This window comes from Rhinolophus sinicus, chromosome 14, assembly GCF_057876585.1.
Source record: "Rhinolophus sinicus isolate RSI-liver-muscle chromosome 14, RSI-T2T, whole genome shotgun sequence".
NCBI lineage: Eukaryota > Metazoa > Chordata > Mammalia > Chiroptera > Rhinolophidae > Rhinolophus > Rhinolophus sinicus.
The window spans coordinates 183,718,583-183,739,221 of record NC_142514.1 but is presented as its reverse complement, the minus strand read 5'-3'; the positions used below and the strand labels follow the sequence as shown (position 1 = coordinate 183,739,221).

The following is a 20,639-nucleotide window of genomic DNA, read 5'->3' as shown; positions in this document are numbered from 1 at the left end:
TAGGGCTATTGTTTTCCTTGTATTTTACTCATTGTATTTGTGTTTGTCATTATGAAATGAACCTCTTTATCCCTGGTAATATTCTTTGCTCTGAAATCTACTTTGCCTGATAGTATAATAGCCCCTCTAGCTCTCTTTTTATTAGTATAAGCATGTTATATTTTTCCTATACTTTTACTTTTAATCTATTTGTCTTTATATTTAAAGTGGGATTCGTGTAGGCAGCACAGAGTTGGCTCTTGCTTCTTTATTCAATCTAACAATCTCTGCCTTTTAATTGGGTTGTTAGACCATTTACATTTAATATGATAATTGATATGGCTGGGTTTAAATATATCATCTTGCTAATTGTTTTCTGTTTGTCTCATCTGTTCTTTGTTCCCCTTTTCTTCTTTTTCCTCTTTTTTTCTGCCTTCTTTTAGATTATTTTTAAAAACAGAGTTTATTTTTTTAGAGTTTTAAGTTCATAGCAAATTGAGAAGCTACAGAGATTTCTCATATCTGCTGCCCCCCCCCCCCATGCATAGCCTCTATTATCAACGACCCCACCAGAGGGGTACATTTGTTACAACTTATGAAACTACTTTGACACATCATTATCATCACAAGTCCACAGTTTAGGGTTCACTCTTGCTGTTGTACATTCTATGGGTTTGGACAGATGCATAATGACACATACCCACCATCATAGTAACCTACAGAGTACTTTCACTGCCCTCAAAGTTCTCTGTGCTCCTCCAATTCATTCCTCCTTCCCCCTTAACCCCTGGTAACCACTGATTTTTTTACTGTCTCCATAGTTTTGCATTTTTCAGAATGTCATATACTTGGAATCATACAGTATGTAGCCTTTTCAAATTGGCTTCTTTTACTTAGTAATATTTAAGTTTCTGCCATGTCTCTTTATGGTTTGATAGCTCATTTCTTTTCAGTGCTGAATAATTTTCCACCATCTGACGTACCACAGTTTATTTATCCACTCATCTACTGAAGGACATCTTGGTTGCTTCCAAGTTTTGGCAATATGGAGAAAGCTGCTATAAACATCTATGTGCAGGTTTTTGTGTGGATCTAAGTTTTAACGCCTTTGGGTAAATAGCAAGGAGCATGATTGTTGGGTCACATGGTAAGAGTATGTTTAGTTTTGTAAGAAACTGCCACACTATCTTCCAAAGTAGTTATGCAATTTTGCATTCCCACCAGCAATGAATGAGTTCCTGTTGTTCCACATCCTTAATGGCATTTGGTAGTGTTAGTGCTCTGGATTCTGGCCGTTCTACTAGGTGTGTAGTGATAGCTTGTTGTTTTATTTTGCATCTCCCTGATGACATATAATGTGGAGCATTTTTTCATATGCTTATTTGCCATGTGTATGTCTTCTTTGGTAAGGTAACTGTTAAGGTCTTTGGCCTACGTTTTAAAAATTGAGTTTTAAGAGTTCTTTATATATTTTGGATAACAGTCCTTTAATTGGATGTGTGTTTTGTAAATATTTACACCCATTCTATGGCTTGTTTTCTCATTCTCTTGAGGGTTGAATATTTTTTATGATTTCATTTTATCTTCTTTCTTGGCTTATTAACTATAATGCCTTGTCATGTTATTTTGATGATTCCTTTCATATTTAACTTATCAGTCTATCTTCAAGTAATATTACACCACACCATACATAGTATAAGGCCTTATAACAGTATATTTCCATTTCTTTCCTGGACTTTGAGTTATTCTTGTCATACACTTTACTTTTACATAAGTTATAAACTTCACATTACTATTTTTGCTTGAAAAAGTTTTTATTTTAAAGAAATTTAAATAGAAAACATTTTATATTTACCCATGTAGTTAACATTTTCAGTACTCTTCATTCCTTTGTGTAGATCCAGGTTTCCATCTGGTATCACTTTTCTTCTGCTTGAAGGACTTCCTTTATATTTCTTGTCTGTTGATAATAAATTCTTTCACCTTTTGTATGAAAGTCTTTATCTCATCTTTGTTTTTAAAGATATTTTGTTGGGTAAAAAATTCTAGGTTGACAGGTTTTTTTCAGTGCTATAAAAGATGTTCCTCCATTTTCTTCTAGCTTTATACTGTGTCTGGTGAGAAATTTGCTGTAATCCTTATCTTTGTTTCCTTGTATATAACAAGTTTTATTTTCTCTTTTTGCTTTTAAGATTTTCTCTTTACCAATGGTTTTAATTAATTTAATTATGATGTGCCTTGGTGTAGTTTTATTTATGTTTCTTGGGCTTGGGTTTAAGATTCTTGGATCTGTACGGTTTATAGACTTCATCAAATTTGGAAATTTTTCACCCATTACTTCTTCAAATATATTTTCTGCTTCCACTTCTTCAGATTCTCCAATTACATGTACATTAGGCTGCTTGAGGTTGTCCTATAACTCACAGATGCCTGATGCTCTATTATTTTGGTGTGTGTGTGTGTGTGTGTGTGTGTGTGTGTGTATGTGTTCAAAATCTCTGTTTCATTTCAGATAGTTTCTATTGCTGTGCATTTCACCTTAAGCGTCTATAATGAGGTATTAATACTCTTCAGTGTAGTTTTCACCTCAGAGATATCATAATTTTCATCTTCAAAGTTTGTTTGGGGTCTTTTTCATATCTCCCACATCTCTACTTAATACCTTCGATCTTTCCTCTATCTTCTTAACATATGGAATACAGTTATAATAACTGTTTTAATGTCTTTGTCTACTAATTCTATCATCTCTTTAGAGGGGACTGTCTCAAAACAGATGGAGCTATTTGATCTCCTTGAGGGTAGAGACCCCAGTGCAACGCTGTATCTGCAGCATCCAAAATGGTAACTACATTAAAGTATGTGTTTGATTAGGCCAAACTAAACATAAAAAAATTCCATCATATCATCACCATTATTTGAGTAGCTATGTACTTAGCACTTTACATACATACATTATTTTATTCAAAATTCAAAACAATCCTTTTAGGTATGCATCAGAATATTTTACTGATAAAGAAACTAAGACTTAGAAAAGTTACATAGCTTCTATAATAATACCGCACAACTAGTTAGTGGCAGAAATGGAATCCAAGCAACATCTGACAATGCTCTTAACCTCTATGTAATACTACATTCTATGATGTTTTTCTTAACCTCAAGATTTCTTGCTGAAAGGCTAACCTCAGACTGTGCAATCTAAAGCACCAGCCTATATTCAGGGTTCTCATACATCAATATGGAATATTTCCACCAAAGTACTGATCATTACACTTACCTGCTTCACCTCACATGAACAGTGGTGAAGAAATCGGTGCTGGGTGATCTCATGAAATGATTTGTGCAGTTTGGCCCCCAGTTCCTGTGTGTCAGCTGCCTAAAATGGGCCAAAGACAGAATGTGCTGAGTTCCAATACTGGTAACCAAACGAAAAGTATCCACAGGAAGTTTATATGGGAAGGGGATGAGACAAATAAGAAGGCAAACCTCTGATATTGCTCACATCATGTTAAAAGTTTTGTTAGCTCCTGTAGACACGGGATAAGTAGAAAGAAGGCCTGAGATACTTGGCGTAAGACAGGTAGTTGTGACGCCTATATTTCTTCCAATTTCTGTTACCTAAGCAAGATCTTTTAGACAAGGTCTTTGTTCTACTATCTCGATAGGAGATAAATATCCCAGAGATCCATCTGTTTGTGAAGGGGTTATGTAAACTTCTCTCCTCTAAAGCAAGTTCCAAGACAGCAGAAGTTCCATTGAACAACTAAGGATGACATGAAAACTTTTCCTCAGATAAGCCTTAGGGAGGAAAGGAACAAAATAATACAGTTTTTCCATCCATAAGGAATGGTTAACAGCCTCTACTTTTTCGTATAGAATTATAGGATATTAGAGTTAAAGGGGACCAGATCAATCACCTAATACAACATACTCATTTCGCAGATGAGAAAACTGAAATTCATAAAGAAGTGACCAACCCAAGTTCTCACAGCTAGTTAGTATGCAAGTTAGGGATGCCCACAGGATGCCAATACAGTGAGTGCTCTTCTTCCTACCCTGTGCAACCCACATGACCCAGAAAGTTGAAGCTATGATAAGATGCACTAGATTATAAAGGTGTTACACTCTTTGACTCAGTAGTTCCATTTACAGAAATTTATTCTAGGAAATAGTTCAAAAGAAGCAAGACATCTGAAGTTACAAGCAATAAGACATTGGGTCATAAAACTTAACTATTTAAAAACAAAAAGCTTTAAGCTTTGGTCTCTTAGTGTGGTTGTTTTTTCCCTGAAAAGGGGGCCATGTGAAGCAAGAAATGTGTTACCAAAAGTACACAGGATGAAGGAATTCAGAAAGTAAAAGGTATTAACTGACACACTATTTATATTGGCAAAAAGAATGTAAACAACTTAAATGTCTATCATTAGGGGAATGGCTTATTAAATTAGATTAAACCAACACAGTGGAATATCGGATAACCAAAACAAATTCTAAGACTGTTGAAATGGGGAAATGTCAAATTATATATGAATATAGAATACTTTGGTTACAACTACATAATACAATATATGAGATAATATGCAAAAATTTTAAATTAAAGTGATAAAGTTTATTAGTTATTATTTTAAATTTTGTGTATATCATGCTATCTTTTCAAGAAAAAAGGTACAAAATAAATGAAACCACAGATATGGAAGTAATGTGTTAACCTACTGGTAACACTAACTGGTCAGCACACTTTCCTAAAATAAAGGAAAGAAACTAACTTTTATTGTGACTCTACCATGTGCTATGTAGGCATTTTGATGTTTAGCCCTCATCCTCATAATACCTTTCCGAGGTACTACCATTTTTTCCAATTTACAGATGAAGCTCAGAGAGGTTAAGTACAGGCCTGAAGTCACACAGCTAATAGGTAAATAAGTCAAGACTTGAACTCAGGCCTCTGATTCCAAAACTTGTCACACCGTCCCATACTGCCAAATACATGTAATACTTATGGCTGCTCAGTTATTTCCAGTGTATTCTGTCACCATGAGGTAATAGAACATTCTTAAACAAGGAACTGGGAATCACTGATTTAATCCAAGCTGGGCTCATAACTAGCTGTGTGACCTAAAGGAAGTAGAAATTTTAAATAACTTGTTTTCTCATTTATAAAATAGTACACATACCACTATCCACTCAACAAATATTTCTTAAAACACTTACCACAGGCCTGCTACTATGTAGGATCACAGTAGGATCAAATGAAATGATGTTTCTAAAAGCACTATACATATTACTAAGCTGGGCAGTAATGTCATTCGTTTAATGTCATTAAAACCCTGGTGCCTGAAAGCGTCCTACTAACTTGAAGGGCCCGGAGGCAGGTGTTTCGGAAGCTGCTGCTGGTGCTGCCAGTCACGACGCTCATGATGGAATTCACAGCCACTGAGAGTGAGGCCTGCAGTTTCTGATGAGCCTGCAGAACGTAACAGGTGAGGGCAGGCAGCAGTTTATAATAATCCCAAGCTGCTGGTTCAGAGCATCCCAAAGGGACCAAAGATTTCAGAGCAGGATTTCAACAATTCTTCCCCCTCCATCAACAATAGTTACGGAGATCACGATATGTAAAGGACACTTAGGGACTGAAATAAGTAAAAAATGTTCTTTCATAGGGATGACTTATTGACATAGACACATTGAGAAAAGACAAGCAATGAGACATTGGGCCATAAAACACACTATTTAAAAACAAAAAGCTTTAAGCTTTGGTCTCTTAGTGTGGTTGTTTTCTCCCCTGAAAAGGGGGCCATATCAAGTAAGAAATGTGTTACTAAAACTATACAAGATGAAGGAATTCGGAAAGTAAGGTAAGAAGAGAAAGTGGTGTTGTAAGGGTTAGGGAATGGGGGGAAGAATGTAAGATTTAGTGAAGCAGTAGCTCCAGAAGTCTGTGTGGGAAAGGGAGATGTATAGATCAAGAAGAGGCGCATTATGAGCCATTTTTCTCTGTTATTTTCCCCCCATTTACTCAAATACATCTACGGGGAGGTAAAACTAAGCAAGATGGTTACAGTGACCCATCTAAGTTAAAGCTTGAGTTCCTAAGCTAGATGCAGTGCACGAGACCAGCCCAGGTGACGAAAGAGGAGAGGAAGAGGCATTACGGAAGGAAGGGGTCTCAGGCGCTGTCTGCCATATATTCTAGCTTTTTGTTAGAGTAGGAGAAAGGAAATGGTGCCTTTCTTGTTACCTTGGCAGCCTGGTGATGCTGCTCCAAAGCCTGGTCCACGGCAACCTGGATGGAATCTTGGACCACGCCATGGCTCTCCCTGAGGATGGCACTGAGATGAGTCATGAGCAACATGTGGACTCCTAAAGGGAGGGAGAATGTTGGTAGCCCTGAGTGAGCATGACTGCTTCTGCCCATCCACAGATAATTACTTTTATAGACAAAAAAAATCCCCAGCAACTTACAAACCCATCCAATTCCCATTTACAAATGAAAGCTCAGGAAAATTAAAGTGAAGAATGGCATTGTTTTTGAAGCAACAAATGAGGGGCTCTGCTTAATTCATATCAGAAACAGAAATCTATACCACATACTTTAAATGACGACTACTGCTAACGCCTCCTGGAGAGTGCGTCTAACCCTACTCCATTCCTATCTGAGCACCACTGCTGTGGTGAGCTACTGTTATTGCCAGTGTGTCAGTCCTGTCAGATACGCTGTGGTAGGGGAGAGGTTAAAACTCACAAAGATGACTCTGAGAACTGTTGGCATAAGGACTTACTAAATGGGGGCCTCTCTTTGATAAAGTAACCATAGGCACCACTGTTCAGCATCATTCAGAAAAGCTAACATGTGAGAGCAATGGGCAAAATACGTCATCAAACAATAGACTAGCACTGATGACCCTGATGTAACACAGGAAGACAAATTCAGTCTACAGAACACATGGAGAAAAGCCCCCTAATTAATCTTTCTTTTTTCAGTGTTTTTCTACTCTCCACTGGATAGGGTTCAAAGGTACCGTGGTGAAGCAGCCTAAGACTGGCTGGCTTTTCTCAGGACTGCATTAAAAATCAAGGCCGAAGAACATTTCTACCATGAGACACCATGATGCTTTCCTGGAAGGGAAGGTAATATCTGGTCTGCTCAAAAGGGGTCTGGAACGAGAGTCAGGAAAACATGGATTCTAGGATCAATTCTACCACCAACTAGTGGTGACCAAGTCACATCACTTTTCTCACTTCAGTACAGAAATGACTTTATATCACCTGCTCTCACAGGTGTGTTGTGCAAACTGGGATAATATATATGAAGAGTTTTGAAATGTACATTGGAATATTCAAAGGGAAAACATCACCACTGCTATAATATCATCTGGATTACTATTTTTTATAGTTTGGTCCTAAGAATAAGCTCAAGAAATCAGTTAGAACCCTTTTAAAAGCAGATGTTTAATTAAAAAGCTACAAGTTTGTTCCTTAAACTGTGGATAGTACCAGATGCCTTTAACGTTGTGGCAAAAGAACGAGTTAATCATAGAAAAGTTATCAAGACCAGGTTGGAGGAAGGCCAATTGAGTGATTTTTTAAAGACATGTGGAAACAGACTATAATTCTGTACAATCTGTTTCCTAAAAGGAGCTCTAGAGAAAGCTTTCAAGGATATAAGAAGAGGGGAGAAAGAAGATAAAATTACCGTATCTATATCTATAGAGCTATACCTACCCTCAACAGTGCATCTTCTTCAAAGGCTAGTCCTAAACTACCAGATGTATAAGAAATTTTTAAAAGATACTATATTTATTAATGCAGTGATGTACTTCTATTTAATCCAATACTGTACAACTATCTGAGATACTGGTCTTTAGAGTCACACTAAACAGAGGTGTTTAAACGATCACGGTACAAGAATGATAAATAATACTGGTTCCTGAGGAATCTGAGTTCTTAAGGTATATGCTCAATAGGATTCAGAACATAGTACCAGACTTTACGTCATCCATGGGAAGACTGAATATGGTGTTTCCTTTAGCAGATCTGGGGGTGGGGGGTGGCAGAACCATGCCAGAGGGCAGCAGATCTTAAGTCTTAAAAGGGTCTTTAGACTTGGGAGGGCCTTTGATATCACCTAGTCTATCTGCCTTATGATAAATGCATGAAACGGAGGATCAGATGATTAATGCGACTTCCCAAAAATCACTGAGGAATTTGGTAGCAGAACTGAAATTAAACCCAGGTCTCTTGATTCTACCCTGAAGTACGAAGCTGCTTCTCTCCTCAGCCTCTACCATGTGCAGGCTGGGAAATAACCTTAGGCATCCTCACCTTTGACTTCCTTGCTGGAAGCCTCATTAGTTTGGGTCTCTTCTCTGTTCCCATTCCAGGGCCTTAATGAATGGAACAGTGGGGCACCAGAGAACACCAGCTCCTCAACAGAGTTGCCAGCCAGAGCCCAGGAAAGCCGTGCTTCTCTCCTAAAGAATATATACATGATGGGGAAATGGGTGGCATGGAAAGCAGGCAGCAGGAAGAATCCCACAGCTGACAATGGTTTGTTCAACAAATAGTTGGCACCAGCCAGTGAGCTCTTCTGATCTGGGGTTGTAAGCTCATTTCTCTTATGACTCAGTGGGAGCAGGGCCACATCAAACAGCACTGGAAAGCCTGAGAGTAGAATCCCAAGAAAAAGTACCGGCCCACAGAGAATGGAGAGCACAGAAACATACGAGAAGCACCAAAAAGGAGGCCAGGAAGCTTTTCCCAGAAGTTTATAAACTCTACTTGCTGCTGCCCTCACAGTTTAGAAGGGCATTGAGAAACACTTAAATTTATATCCCAGGGTTTACTGGATTAAAATGCATAAGTCAACTCATACTCAGTGGTTTTCAAACTTTTCTATATTTAAGTATCACCTGAGAACCTTGTCAAAAATGCAGATTGTTGAGCCCTGCCAGGTTGTTTACATTGTAGCAAAAGAATGAGTTAATCCTTGGCCCCAAAAGCTGCACATTTTCAAACATCCCAGGTGATTCTGTTGCATGTATTTCACGGACCACAAAACAGTGAAGTCACTGCTTTACCTCTAACAGAGAGAACCTTTGTGATGACAGGTTATTACCCATCTGTTGGAAAACACCACAGGCTTCCCTTGGATGCCTAAGCAAGGATCGTTTCTCCCTTTCAGAGGCTGTGTGGCAATCACATAAAACCATTCATACCAATACACTCCCACACCTCCTTATGTTGTATTTAAGATGTTGCATCAAGGTCAAGAAAGGCTAATAACATCTCTTGATTCCACCTAGAAAAGCAGAAGGGCAGTGAAGAGTTCTCAAGCCTGAGAAGCTTTAAAAAGATTCTGATACCTGAGCCTCACTTCAGTTCAAGGAAATCAGAATCTCTGAGGGTGAGGTTTGGGCATTTTTGAGAAGCTCCGCAGGTAATATTACTATATTGTGCAGCTAAGGCTGAGAACCACCCATCTAAGGTAATGTACTCCGTAGGGAGCATTATAGGAAGTGTCTGCTGATTTGTGGTCAATTGAATCTGAAAATATCATTTAAGTGATGCTTCAACATACAGATCTTTTCCATAGAGCATATAATTCAATTTATTTAAGCAAGGTTTTTCGAATAGAAATTCATCATTTTACAAAAATATATCTAATTCAGATACGTGCACCATATAAAGTCACCCTTTCTTTATTCTCTTAACAGTTAAGCACAGCAGAGTTGGCGGCCCCGTTCTCCTATACCTACCCCAGAGCTCCATTTGCTGGACTGGAAATCCACTGTGGAAATCCACAAAGAGAATAAGCAGCAGAGTTTGTCCCTGAGGGTCCACATGTTGAGACCGATCCCCCTCACTGGATTCCACCTGATAACTCACATCTGGAAGCACCAAATCTAGGGGACAAGTTATTGCATAGTATTCTAAGATAAGTGAAGCTCTCAAAATGCTAACTGAATAAAGAACCTACCTCAACAAAGAAGGATCTGAGATAGACCTAAATTTGAACACTCCCTTCTCCTGAATCTGTTTCTCTATCCACAGGATGGAAGACAATAATAGTGATTCACAGGAAGAGCATCAAAATAACAACTAGGTGTGCAAAATGCAAACCAAACAGCGCTCTCAGCATTTACTGAGAAGCATTATACAATCAATTCATACATTCCTGTACAACTTTCGAAGGTAGGTATTGCGAGGAAGAAGCAGAGGTCAGTTAAACCTGAGGAGTGATAATGGTAACAGCTAAGTTATATTGAATGTTTACTTCATGCCATGTACCGTATTAAATTCTTCTCATGTACTATCTTAACAGCTAGACTTCACAACAACACTATGGCGTAGGACCTAGTCTTCTGCCCTTTTACAGATAAAGGAAGAGGCACAGACAGGTTAAATATGGTGCCCAATGTGAGAGTAAATGGTGTAACTGTTTTAGGCTGACTCCAAGTCTGTGCTTTTAACCACAATACTGTATGCTATTTGTATTCCCAAGTAACCTGATGCCCTATGGTCATTTTCTAGCACCTTGATCCTTTAGAATACAATCAGGATAGTCCTGAATTCCATCCAGATCCATATAGAAAAGTGTCTCCATGTGGATCCTGATTCTGTCCTTTAGAGTAATGAGGGGGTGAGATGAGGGGAAATTTTATATATTATTCATTCCTAAAGTTAACTGAGAAAGTTCAGGCATCACAAATTGGCAAAAAAGTGAAGGAAACCAACAAAGCATGAAAATAAAAATGAACAAGTAAAGGAAATAAGGAGAGTCCTAGAGATTAAAAAAATCCTGATGGTATGACATCCTGTTAAGACCAAACATTTTTTCTCCACAAAACCATTTATCAACAGAGACCCTGTCCACAGACAACCTCCTTTCATTCTGGAATAACTGCCTAGTTCAGAAAAGAGCCTTATCCCAAGGCTTGCTTCCTAGACAAAGATTCTATCATTCCCCCGAGACACTGCCCCATCCCAGGAGGTTTCAATCTTCTCATGCTTCACAACTCTAGGATACCTCTTCCCTACTGGTCGTCTTCCTCAAGATCCAATCGACCAGACTACCTTCTAAATGTCAAAGAATTCTAGCTAACAACAGTCCAACTCAAGAGTGTAAACCTCCTAGATATCAGCGCATGGTTGCATATCCTATTTCCCAGCTTTATTTGTTAGTCCAGTTTTTAAGTGTTCAACTTTCAGCATGACTTACCCAAAGCTAATGTGGTGAGACACTACATGAATATTCCAGCCAGTTTCCTAGGCTTATTACCATATGGTTTATACTCTTGCCTTGTATTTATGTGGTGTTTAAGTTTTTTCTAAGTAATCTTTTGTGGATTTTCTCATCTCATTAGGAAATACTTCTCTTCCACAATAATTCAAAGATGTAATTGCTCCTTTACTAACCTTTCTAAAACCCCCGAGTTGACAGATTAAGGTACAACAGAAACCCTCTGAACAAAGTCCCTAGAAGATGAAGGCCCACTGACTACTTCAAGAGGACCAGGAATATAGGAGACAAAAGAGGAAGTGAGAGAACTAGCATCAACTTGTAATGCAAAAAACGGTTAGGCTCTGATGGGGCTTTGTCTCTTGACACCTGTTTGCCTCACTCCAACTGGACTCTCAAATCTGGCCAGACTCCCATCTGCAACCTCCAGCCTAAACCATCAGTCACTGGGTCCTCTTTTTATACACACCTGTTATTTGTATTTCCTTGCATTTCTCTAATATTCTCCAGTTTTCTTTATTCCTGTGCAAAGAGAGGGAAATATACCTCTATCCAAATTGAGATCCAAATTGGGCACCACACACAAATGGTATTTCTTCCAGTCTATGAAATAAGAGGTATCTTTGAAGACAGTAGTGGTTGGCTGCTCCTGGCTTGGCAATGTCAGAGGCAGACCTGACGGTCCATACAGAAATATGTATAGGTGCTAAAGAAAACGGCCAAATTTTAGGACTTTTTATGACTAAGTACTCATTTGCATAAAACAAACAACACTAATCTGGTTAGTAAAATAAACTAGTGTGCTAGGCGATTATGTATTAAGTCTTTTGCACATTGAAGACAGATGTCAGGTACCAGAGACAGATCCGTTAGAATCCTCAGAAATTTATTCTGGGCTTAATGAGAGTGAGCTACAGGTCTAGTTCTGGGACAATTCATTCTTTATTCATCCTACTCATTCAATCATAGATTTTAGTGGTACCCCAGGCTAAACACTACTAAGTTCTGGGGATACAAAGATGACTATCCTGATTTAATACCTACCTTCAAGTTATATTTATAATATAGGAGACACATATAAAAACCAGTAAACTGTAATACAGCGTGACATATGCTAGAAGTATATACAGAGGAATATTTTCCAGTAAGTATTTGAGTTTATTCAGATTGAGAAGGAAACTTTCTCACCTTCTCTAACCCTATTCTCTAACCAAGACAAAGAGCAGGCCCCTGAAATTGTTTCCTTCTCTTGACTTCCCATTCCCACTCTCATCTTCCCTCTAATCCAAGGTTTCTCAATCTCGGCACTATTGACACTTTAAACCAGATGATTATTTGGTGTGTGTGTGTGTGTGTGTGTGTGTGTGTGTGTGTGTGTTTGGGAGGGGGGCTGTCCTATGCATTGTAGGATGTTCAGCAGAATCCCTGGCCTCCACCTACTAGGTGCCAGTAGTAAAAGCCTCCTCTCCATTCATGACAATCAAAAATGTCTCCAGATGTTGCCAGAGACGTTGTCATCTAAAGGCAAAATTACCCAGTTAAGAATCACTGCCTAACCTTTTTTGTCCCCTGAATGAAGGCTAAAGAGACCAGAATATATTTCTTCCTTTATATTTCTTTTTTTCATCTCTTTAAAAATAGAGTACATACAAGGCATTAAGTGTGAAGATTAAAATTCTTACTGTAGGTACTGGGGTATTATGGTAGGTCACAACAGAACAAAGGTTGGCGGTGCCCATAAATGAAGTCTCCATCACACATCCAAGGACATGAATGAAAGCCAACACATTTATCGTTTAGAGCCAAAGGAGCTATGAGATGCTGCAAACTCAGAATAAGAATATCTGAAGAGTCAAAATGTGTGACTGTCTTTTAATTGGGTTATTTAACTGTTTACATTTAATATGAATACTGCTATGGTTGGGTTTAAACCTACCATCTTGTTATTTGTTTTCCATTTGTTCCTAGTATTCTGTTTTCTTTTTCCTCTTTTTTATTTTTTTGCATTGGGTATTTTTTTAAAATAATTCCATTTATCCCCCTTTTTGCTCATTAGTTATAACTATTTATTGTATTAACTTGGGGATTGCTTTAGGCTTTATAATATACAACTTTAACTTATCACACTCTACCTTCAAGTGACCTTATAACAGTTCACACACATGTGGTACGAGAACCTTTCAACAATATACTTCCATTTCTCCCCTCCTGGCCATTGTGTTATTGTTACACATTTTATTTCCACATATGTTATAAGCCTCACACACTGTTGTTATTTTTGCCTAAAATTGTCAATTATCTTTTAAGATTCTTTAAATTGGGCAAAAATCTTTCAGATCTACCCAAATAACTATTTCTAGAAGCACCACTTCTAGTGCTCTTCTTTACTTGTACAGATCCAGAATTCCATCTGGTATCATTTTCCTTATGCCTAAAGGATTCCCTCTAACATTTCTTATAACACAGGTGTGCTAGTGATGAAGTCTGTTGTCTTTTGTGTGTCTGAAAAATCTTTATTTTGCCTTCATTTTTGAAAAATATTTTCTCTGGGAATAGAATTCTAGGTTAACAGTTTTTGTTTTTGTTTTTCCTTTCATTACTTTAAAGATGTTGCTCCACTTTCTTCTAGCTTACACTGTTTCCAATGAGAAATCTGCTGTAATTCTTTTCTTTATTCCTCTATATGTAAATTTATCTTTTTCATCTCCAACTGTTTTTAAGATTTTATTCTTTATCACTGGCTTTAAGCAATTTGATTATGATGTGTCTTGGTATAATTTTCATCATGTTTCTTGTGCTTAAGGTTTGTTAATCTTCTTGGACCTGCAGGTTTATAGTTTTTTATCAAATTTGGAAAATCTGGGGACATTATTTCCTCAAATATTTTATCTGCCTTCCTTCCCTTTAGGACCCCAATTACACATCCCTGAATTAGGCCACTTCAAGTTATTCCACAGTTCACTGATGCTCTGTTCATTTTTTTTTTTTCAAGTCTTTTTCTGTTTCATTTTAGGTAGCTTCTACTGCTATGTCTTCAAATTCACTAATCTCTTCTTCTGCAATGTGTAATTCTTATCCATTGTATTTCTGTCCTAAAAACTGTAGTAATTTTTATCTCTAGAAGTTAAATTTGTGCCTTTTTTATATCTTCCATGTCTTTACTTAGTATGTTCAATCTTCCTCTCTCTTCTTGAACATATGGAATAAAGTTATACCTGTTTTAATGTCCTTATTTACTAATTCTATCATCTGTGTCATTTCTGGGTAGGTGTTTATTGATTGATTTCTCCTTCTTCATTACGGGTCCTATTTTCCTGCTTTTTTGCATGCCAAGTAATTTTTTATTGGATGCCCAGCATTGTGACGTTTACCTTATTGGGTGTAATAAATAAATATTCTTGAATTATTTTTCTGGGTCACTATAGAGTTACTTGGAAGCAGTCTGAGCCTGTGGGTCTTACTTTTAAGCTTCGTTAGGTGGGAGCAGAGAAGCCTGTAAGTTACAGTTAACTTTTCTTTACTACCCGGGCAAACCCTTCTTTAGGATTCCACCTGATGCCTCGATGCCTTGTGAAATATGAGGTTTTCCACCCTCCCCTCCTGGTCAAAACAGAAACTATTTCCAGCTCTGGGCACACTCCAGGCAGTCTCCTCTGTCTGGAGACAGGTTCTCCTCTGTCTGCATTTCTCACCTCTTAAGTACTCATTTCTGTAAATCCGACCTGCCTAGACCTCTCTGAACTCGGAACTTTGCCTCCTCAACTCAACCATGTTTTCAGTTGTTCAACCTGGAAGGTTAAATCCAGTCCCTGCTATTCACCATGGCTAGAAGTAAAAGTTTCTAAATCCTTTTGACATATCTTATTGGCCTTTGATAGTTTCCTGGCTTTTTGGCCCAACAAGATACCCTGCTTGTCTTGTACATTTCTACTTTAGATCTAGAATTAGTCAATCCTCTTTTAGTGAGCAATGGTATTTAGAGAACATATTTTAGGTACTACGAGTGCTCTTTGCTTCAAGGTTTTTTTCAGCAGACAGAGCTAAAGAAATACATAATTTTAAAAGTCAGAAAACTGGTGATTAACACTGGTATTTTCAATTTCACTTTAAGAGTCTTTCTCAATTTTTTTCATTTCTTTGAATGTATACTCATATATGTATCTTCTATCTTATGCTGAAATTTTTTATTCCTAACAATGTTACCATAATTACTTGTTTGTTTCATACTAAGTATGCATACAATAATTTTGATATAATACTAATATTAATACTAAGAATCAAGACCACTGAATGAATTTTAAGAGTTCTTTGCAATTCATTTCATCCTTAGAGTATATCCCATCAAGAATGTAAGTCAAAACACTGTTATAAAGTCAGTTGAATTAATCCATCTTACTGTATGGATTATGACATTAATGTAATTTACAGGTGGGTTCACTACCATTTACTTTGAGGGACATTTTTACGGGGTATGGAATCTAGTCGATGATTATTTTATTTCAAGGCATTAACACTATTATTCTACTACTTTGAATTGCTATGAAGTTAGCTGTCAATTTATTTCTCTTTTGAAGATAATCTGTCTTTCCCTGGCTGATTTTAAGATTTTTCTCTTTGTCTTTGATCTTTTACAGGGATAGATATCTGTTTATTTATACTGCTTGATTGTTGAGCTTTTAAATCTGTTTTAATTGCTTTAGTCACTAACTCTTCAAATGTTGTTTCTGCCCCATTTTCTCTCTCTTTTCTAAAGGTTTTTCTAAAATTGGGATATAAAAATTCATTTTCAAAGACAACTGTATGGTTTCTATCATCAAAAGGATATGGAAACTGAAGAAATCCTACTCAGCTGGTTGGAAAAAGCCCTCGGGCAGGGACACAGGGCAGCAGCTGGGGTCAGTATCAGCTCTCCCAACAAGCCCATGCCAGCCACGTCATCAGGGATGAAAAGCACTACTGGATGTCCCAGCACAGGGTGGATTCTGATGCAGAGTAATCCAGTTGTACCAAATTTTGGTCTACTGTCAAAAAACAGGTAAGATAAATTTAGCTTTTTACTTCTTAAGAAACTATATTTAAAAGGGCATTCAAAATTTCTTTTATAACCTCTAGCATATGCATAACCATATCACCTGCCATATCAGTTTTGTTGGAATAAGTAACTTGTGTCCCACTCAGGGAATCACAAGCAATAGAAAGAGTAGACAAATGGGCATTTCAGGAATAGTATCATGGCTCCTGCTTTTGCTACCACTAACGGACCTTTTCCTCTCTCTCTAAACTAATCAGGTCACCCAGAGTCATGTGTCCACAAACATTGGCTCAGAAGCTTAAACTCTTTCAGTAAATCTATGATAATGAGCTATCTATCTGTAAGGAATGTATGCAACTAGAAGATTACTAAAGAAAGATCTGTGGTGGGGTTTTTGTTTCCTGCACATATTAAAGAACAAAAAATATTCTAATCTCAGGTATAATTTTGAGCAAGAGTAAGAAAACAGACTAAAAAACCCCGGGCAGTCTCTTCAAGCCTTAAGATCCTTTGACTACCAGTGCTGATTCAGAGCGTATAAATGAAGGCAAAAACTACTGAATAAAGAATAAATTAGTTGGACTTAAACATAAGCTACGTTTTTTTCTTGCTCTAATTAACGTTCACTTTTGAATTCGGTGGTAGTCGGATAGCACAGGAAGGCAAGGCAGAGGGTTCTGTCTATCCCATATTATGTATTACCTCCTCCATGGATTTTTTTTCTTTTTTTTCAGTCTAAAGAAGATGGAGATAGGGAGAGAGATGATTTCCAAACCTATGCATTCCATGCAAAATGCTGATGCGTGAACCATAATACACCAAGAATTCCTTTGTAGTCATAATATATAGCTCTCTGTCCAAGAGTTCAAGTAACCTTTTAAATTCAATCCTCTCTTCTCATGTCTAAGTGGGATTGGAATTAGCAGGGTACATTTTTTTTCATCTGCAGAAGGAAATAAGGCATGGAGAGGACAAGTGACATGTCCTCAAGTCGATCAGAATATATTCAAGGAGCCAGGAATAATAATAGTTTTCAATACAAAGAGCTTAAAAGTTTTACTTTCACTTTTCTTACAGAGAATCTGACATTTGGCACTAAGAAATGACAGGTGAGACCATTTTCAATTTCTACCCACATTCATACTCATAATAGGAGAGGAAAACATGGAGAGGGACAACAACGCTTTACCCCTTTACCTCACATAATGCTGAGAGTCTATGACAAGAGCAATTCCATTCGACAGGTTCAAAGTGGGTTCATTTTCTGCCCTGCAAAGTAAAGAAAAGCTAAGCCATATCTCAAATATTCTAAAACCAATGTCTGCCTGATACAAATTTTTGTATGTGACTACTATCACCTCCAGAGATTACTGGAATTCAATAACCAATTAACCACAGGGAAATGGCAATTTTTAAGTTCACCCACTCTAGTGACAGGGAACAACACAAAAGATTTAGATGAATCTATTTACTTATTAAAAGATAATATAGAATAAGAAAATGTGGGGGCCTCAGAATATTAGTTTCAAAGTGACTTTGGGTCAATAAATCAAACTGTGAACCTACTAGAAATAGGACAACAATGACAGAAAAGCTGTAGAGCCATGACATAAACTTAAGCCATGGATTTGAAGACTTACTCAAAGATTTCCGTAGAGAGGATTCCATTCACCCTTACACTGAAATTAAATCTAATCTGCAAAATAAATGGCATGTGAGTTTAACATGAACCAGGATAGATTAAAAACTTCCATACTCAATTCCTAAATCACCTTTTTATATAATCTTTTCTTCACTTGCACTATCCCTAAACATAATTAACATTTGTCTGTGTTCAAATTCTCCATCGTAAATATACTGAATCCTACACTACAATTCCAAGTAGTCATAAATTATCAGGAAATCCTACCCTCTTGTCCTCTGCTGTTCTCCCAATGTTATCTCTTCTCTCCCTTCTTAAAGAAACTATCAATTTTCTCTCTAGTCTTTCCATTGTTTTCATACATGGAACATTCCATGCTTTTTTCTCCCCCTGCCGCCATCTGAATTTTATGTCCTCCCCCCAATTTACTTCACTGTTGTAATTTTTTTCCTACCTTTAACCTATATTTCTTTCTATATCACATAATGCTTAATAAGGGACTCTAGAGTCAGTCTGTGTTCAAATCCTGGCTCTGTGAGTTCTTTAACCTCTGTACCATTGGTTCCTCAGCTATAAAAATGGGGAAGATGATGATGATGATGATGATGATGATGATGATGATAAAACCCACTTCCTGAGTGATGTTATAAGGATTGGCTGAGTGTGTGGAGAGCACCTAGAATAGCGATTGGCAAATAATAAGCATTGAACCCTATGGACAATAGAAAAACTGGGAAGCTAACAAGTGAAAAAAAGGAGACGTTATACAGCATACTTAACTGTGTGTATATTTATAGACATATCTAACTACAGATAATAAAAAAATTTTTGCTCTCCAAAGTTCAAAGTACTTTATCAAAAGTCCTTATTTGCTTTTATTGTCACTTTAGAAATGAAGAAGATAATCAGCAAGGTTTATTATCCAGGTTTAATAAAAAATATTAAATACAGAGGAGGGAAAAGAAGTACCCAAAGTGATACAATAAAACAGTAAAGAAGTGAAAATAATAACCCAAAAGAAAGCTCTTTCTTTATCCAAGGGCTCTCAATTATGTCACATGACCAACATCAAGACTGCCTTAGGGACATAGACACCAAATCTATTCAATAAAAGTTGTAATTATGGTCATTAAAAGAAAGAGAACCAACCACATCCTTCCATGTTTTTACAGAGTAGAGTTCTCTTGAAAACATATGACTTAAATAAGAGAATCATTATTATGCAAAACAACAGCTTACCTTAGGGTGCACCATGACTATTTTTCGTAAAAAATTCTTTATAACCAGACTATCTGTCATCAAAGTTCTGGGCTTTTCATCAACCTGTAACAACACAACAAAACATCCACCACACATGCACAAACCCAAGAGCACAAATTAATTAAATTATGGTATTTCTCCCTATAAAAGTAACTACACCTCAGAAAGCTTTTCAGACATCTAAGGGGGGAACATCTCTGGGTCTGAGAATTGGACACAAAAGGGAATCTAATAGCCACCACTTATCAGGTTAAAGTACCTATTTCATGGAACTTCTGGAGACCGATGGAGAATGATCAGAGTAAAACCTACAATCTAAAAACCACCCTTTGGAACAAATTTAAGAGTAAGACTGGGGCTGAGAAGAGTAACTATCTGAATTCTACCATCCTAATGTGAATCAATCTGTATTAAGAATATGAGTGGAGTCATACATGGAATCTAAAGAACTGAATAAATGAGCAAAGTAAACAGAATTAATCTCAGAGATATAGAGGAAAAACTGATGGTTGCAGCCCGGCCCAGTGGCTCAGGCGGTTGGAGCTCCGTGCTCCTAACGCCAAAGGCTGCCGGTTCGAGATCCACATAGGCCAGTGAGCTCTCAAACACAAGGTTGCCGGTCCGACTCCCACAAGGGATGGTGGGCTGTGTCCCCTGCAACTAACAACGGCAACTGGACCTGGAGCTGAGCTGCGCCCTCCACAACTAAGACTGAAAGGACGACTTGACTTGGAAAAAGCCTTGGAAGTACACACTGTTCCCCAATAAAGTCCTGTTTCCCTTCCCCAATTAAATAAACAAAACAAAATAAAAACCTGATGGTTGCTAGATGGGAAGTGGGTGGGGATGAGGGAGAAGGGGAGTGGATTAGAAAGCACAAATTGGTAACTATAATATTGCCACGGGGATATGAGAGACAGTTTGGGGAATACAACCAATAATGTTGTAAAGATTTTGTAGGGTATCAGATGGGTACATGTCTTATTAGGGAGACCACTTCATGGACAGTGTAGATGTCTGACCACTGCACTGTACACTTGAAGCTGAATAATACTATAATTTAATATATATATAGTCCCAGGATATGGAGTACAGCATAGGGAATAGAGTCAATGGAATTGTAACAGATACATACGATGTCAGAGGGGCAATAGATTGGGGGAGAGGGGTTATCACTTTGTGAGGGGTGAAATGTCTAACAATTACATTGTTTTGTACACCTGAAACTAAAAAAAAAAAAAAAAAAGGAGCAGACACTAAAAGGAACCTATTTTTGAATGTCAATTCATTCTTCCAAACATTTAATTTTTAGGAAAACTGTAAAGCAAAAAGCTCAAAAGCCAGAAGACCTGTGTTCTAGTATTGGCTCTGTAAAATATTCTTACATAACCATGAAAGAAAAAGCACTTAACTGCTCTGGACCTTATTTCCTAATCTGCAAAAGATGGATAAAACTTTCCCTTTTTACTTCACAGAACTGTTTTAAGGAT

The 20,639-nt window shown here is 37.4% G+C and overlaps 1 protein-coding gene across 1 annotated transcript in view; it reads right to left on the bottom strand.

Annotated features, from left to right (window-relative positions):
* The window catches only part of TOP6BL (TOP6B like initiator of meiotic double strand breaks), a 61,159-nt gene that overhangs the window by 15,089 nt on the left and 25,431 nt on the right, over positions 1–20,639 (bottom strand). Inside the window, exons 4-12 of the mRNA XM_088789721.1 lie at positions 19,129–19,212; positions 17,888–17,943; positions 17,445–17,516; positions 16,041–16,236; positions 11,762–11,912; positions 9,732–9,878; positions 6,215–6,336; positions 5,330–5,440; positions 3,254–3,352 (exon numbers count right to left, since the gene is read on the bottom strand). Of these exons, the coding sequence (XP_088645847.1) occupies positions 3,254–3,352; positions 5,330–5,440; positions 6,215–6,336; positions 9,732–9,878; positions 11,762–11,912; positions 16,041–16,236; positions 17,445–17,516; positions 17,888–17,943; positions 19,129–19,212 (1,038 nt within the window). The remainder of the gene's footprint in view (positions 1–3,253; positions 3,353–5,329; positions 5,441–6,214; positions 6,337–9,731; positions 9,879–11,761; positions 11,913–16,040; positions 16,237–17,444; positions 17,517–17,887; positions 17,944–19,128; positions 19,213–20,639) is intronic.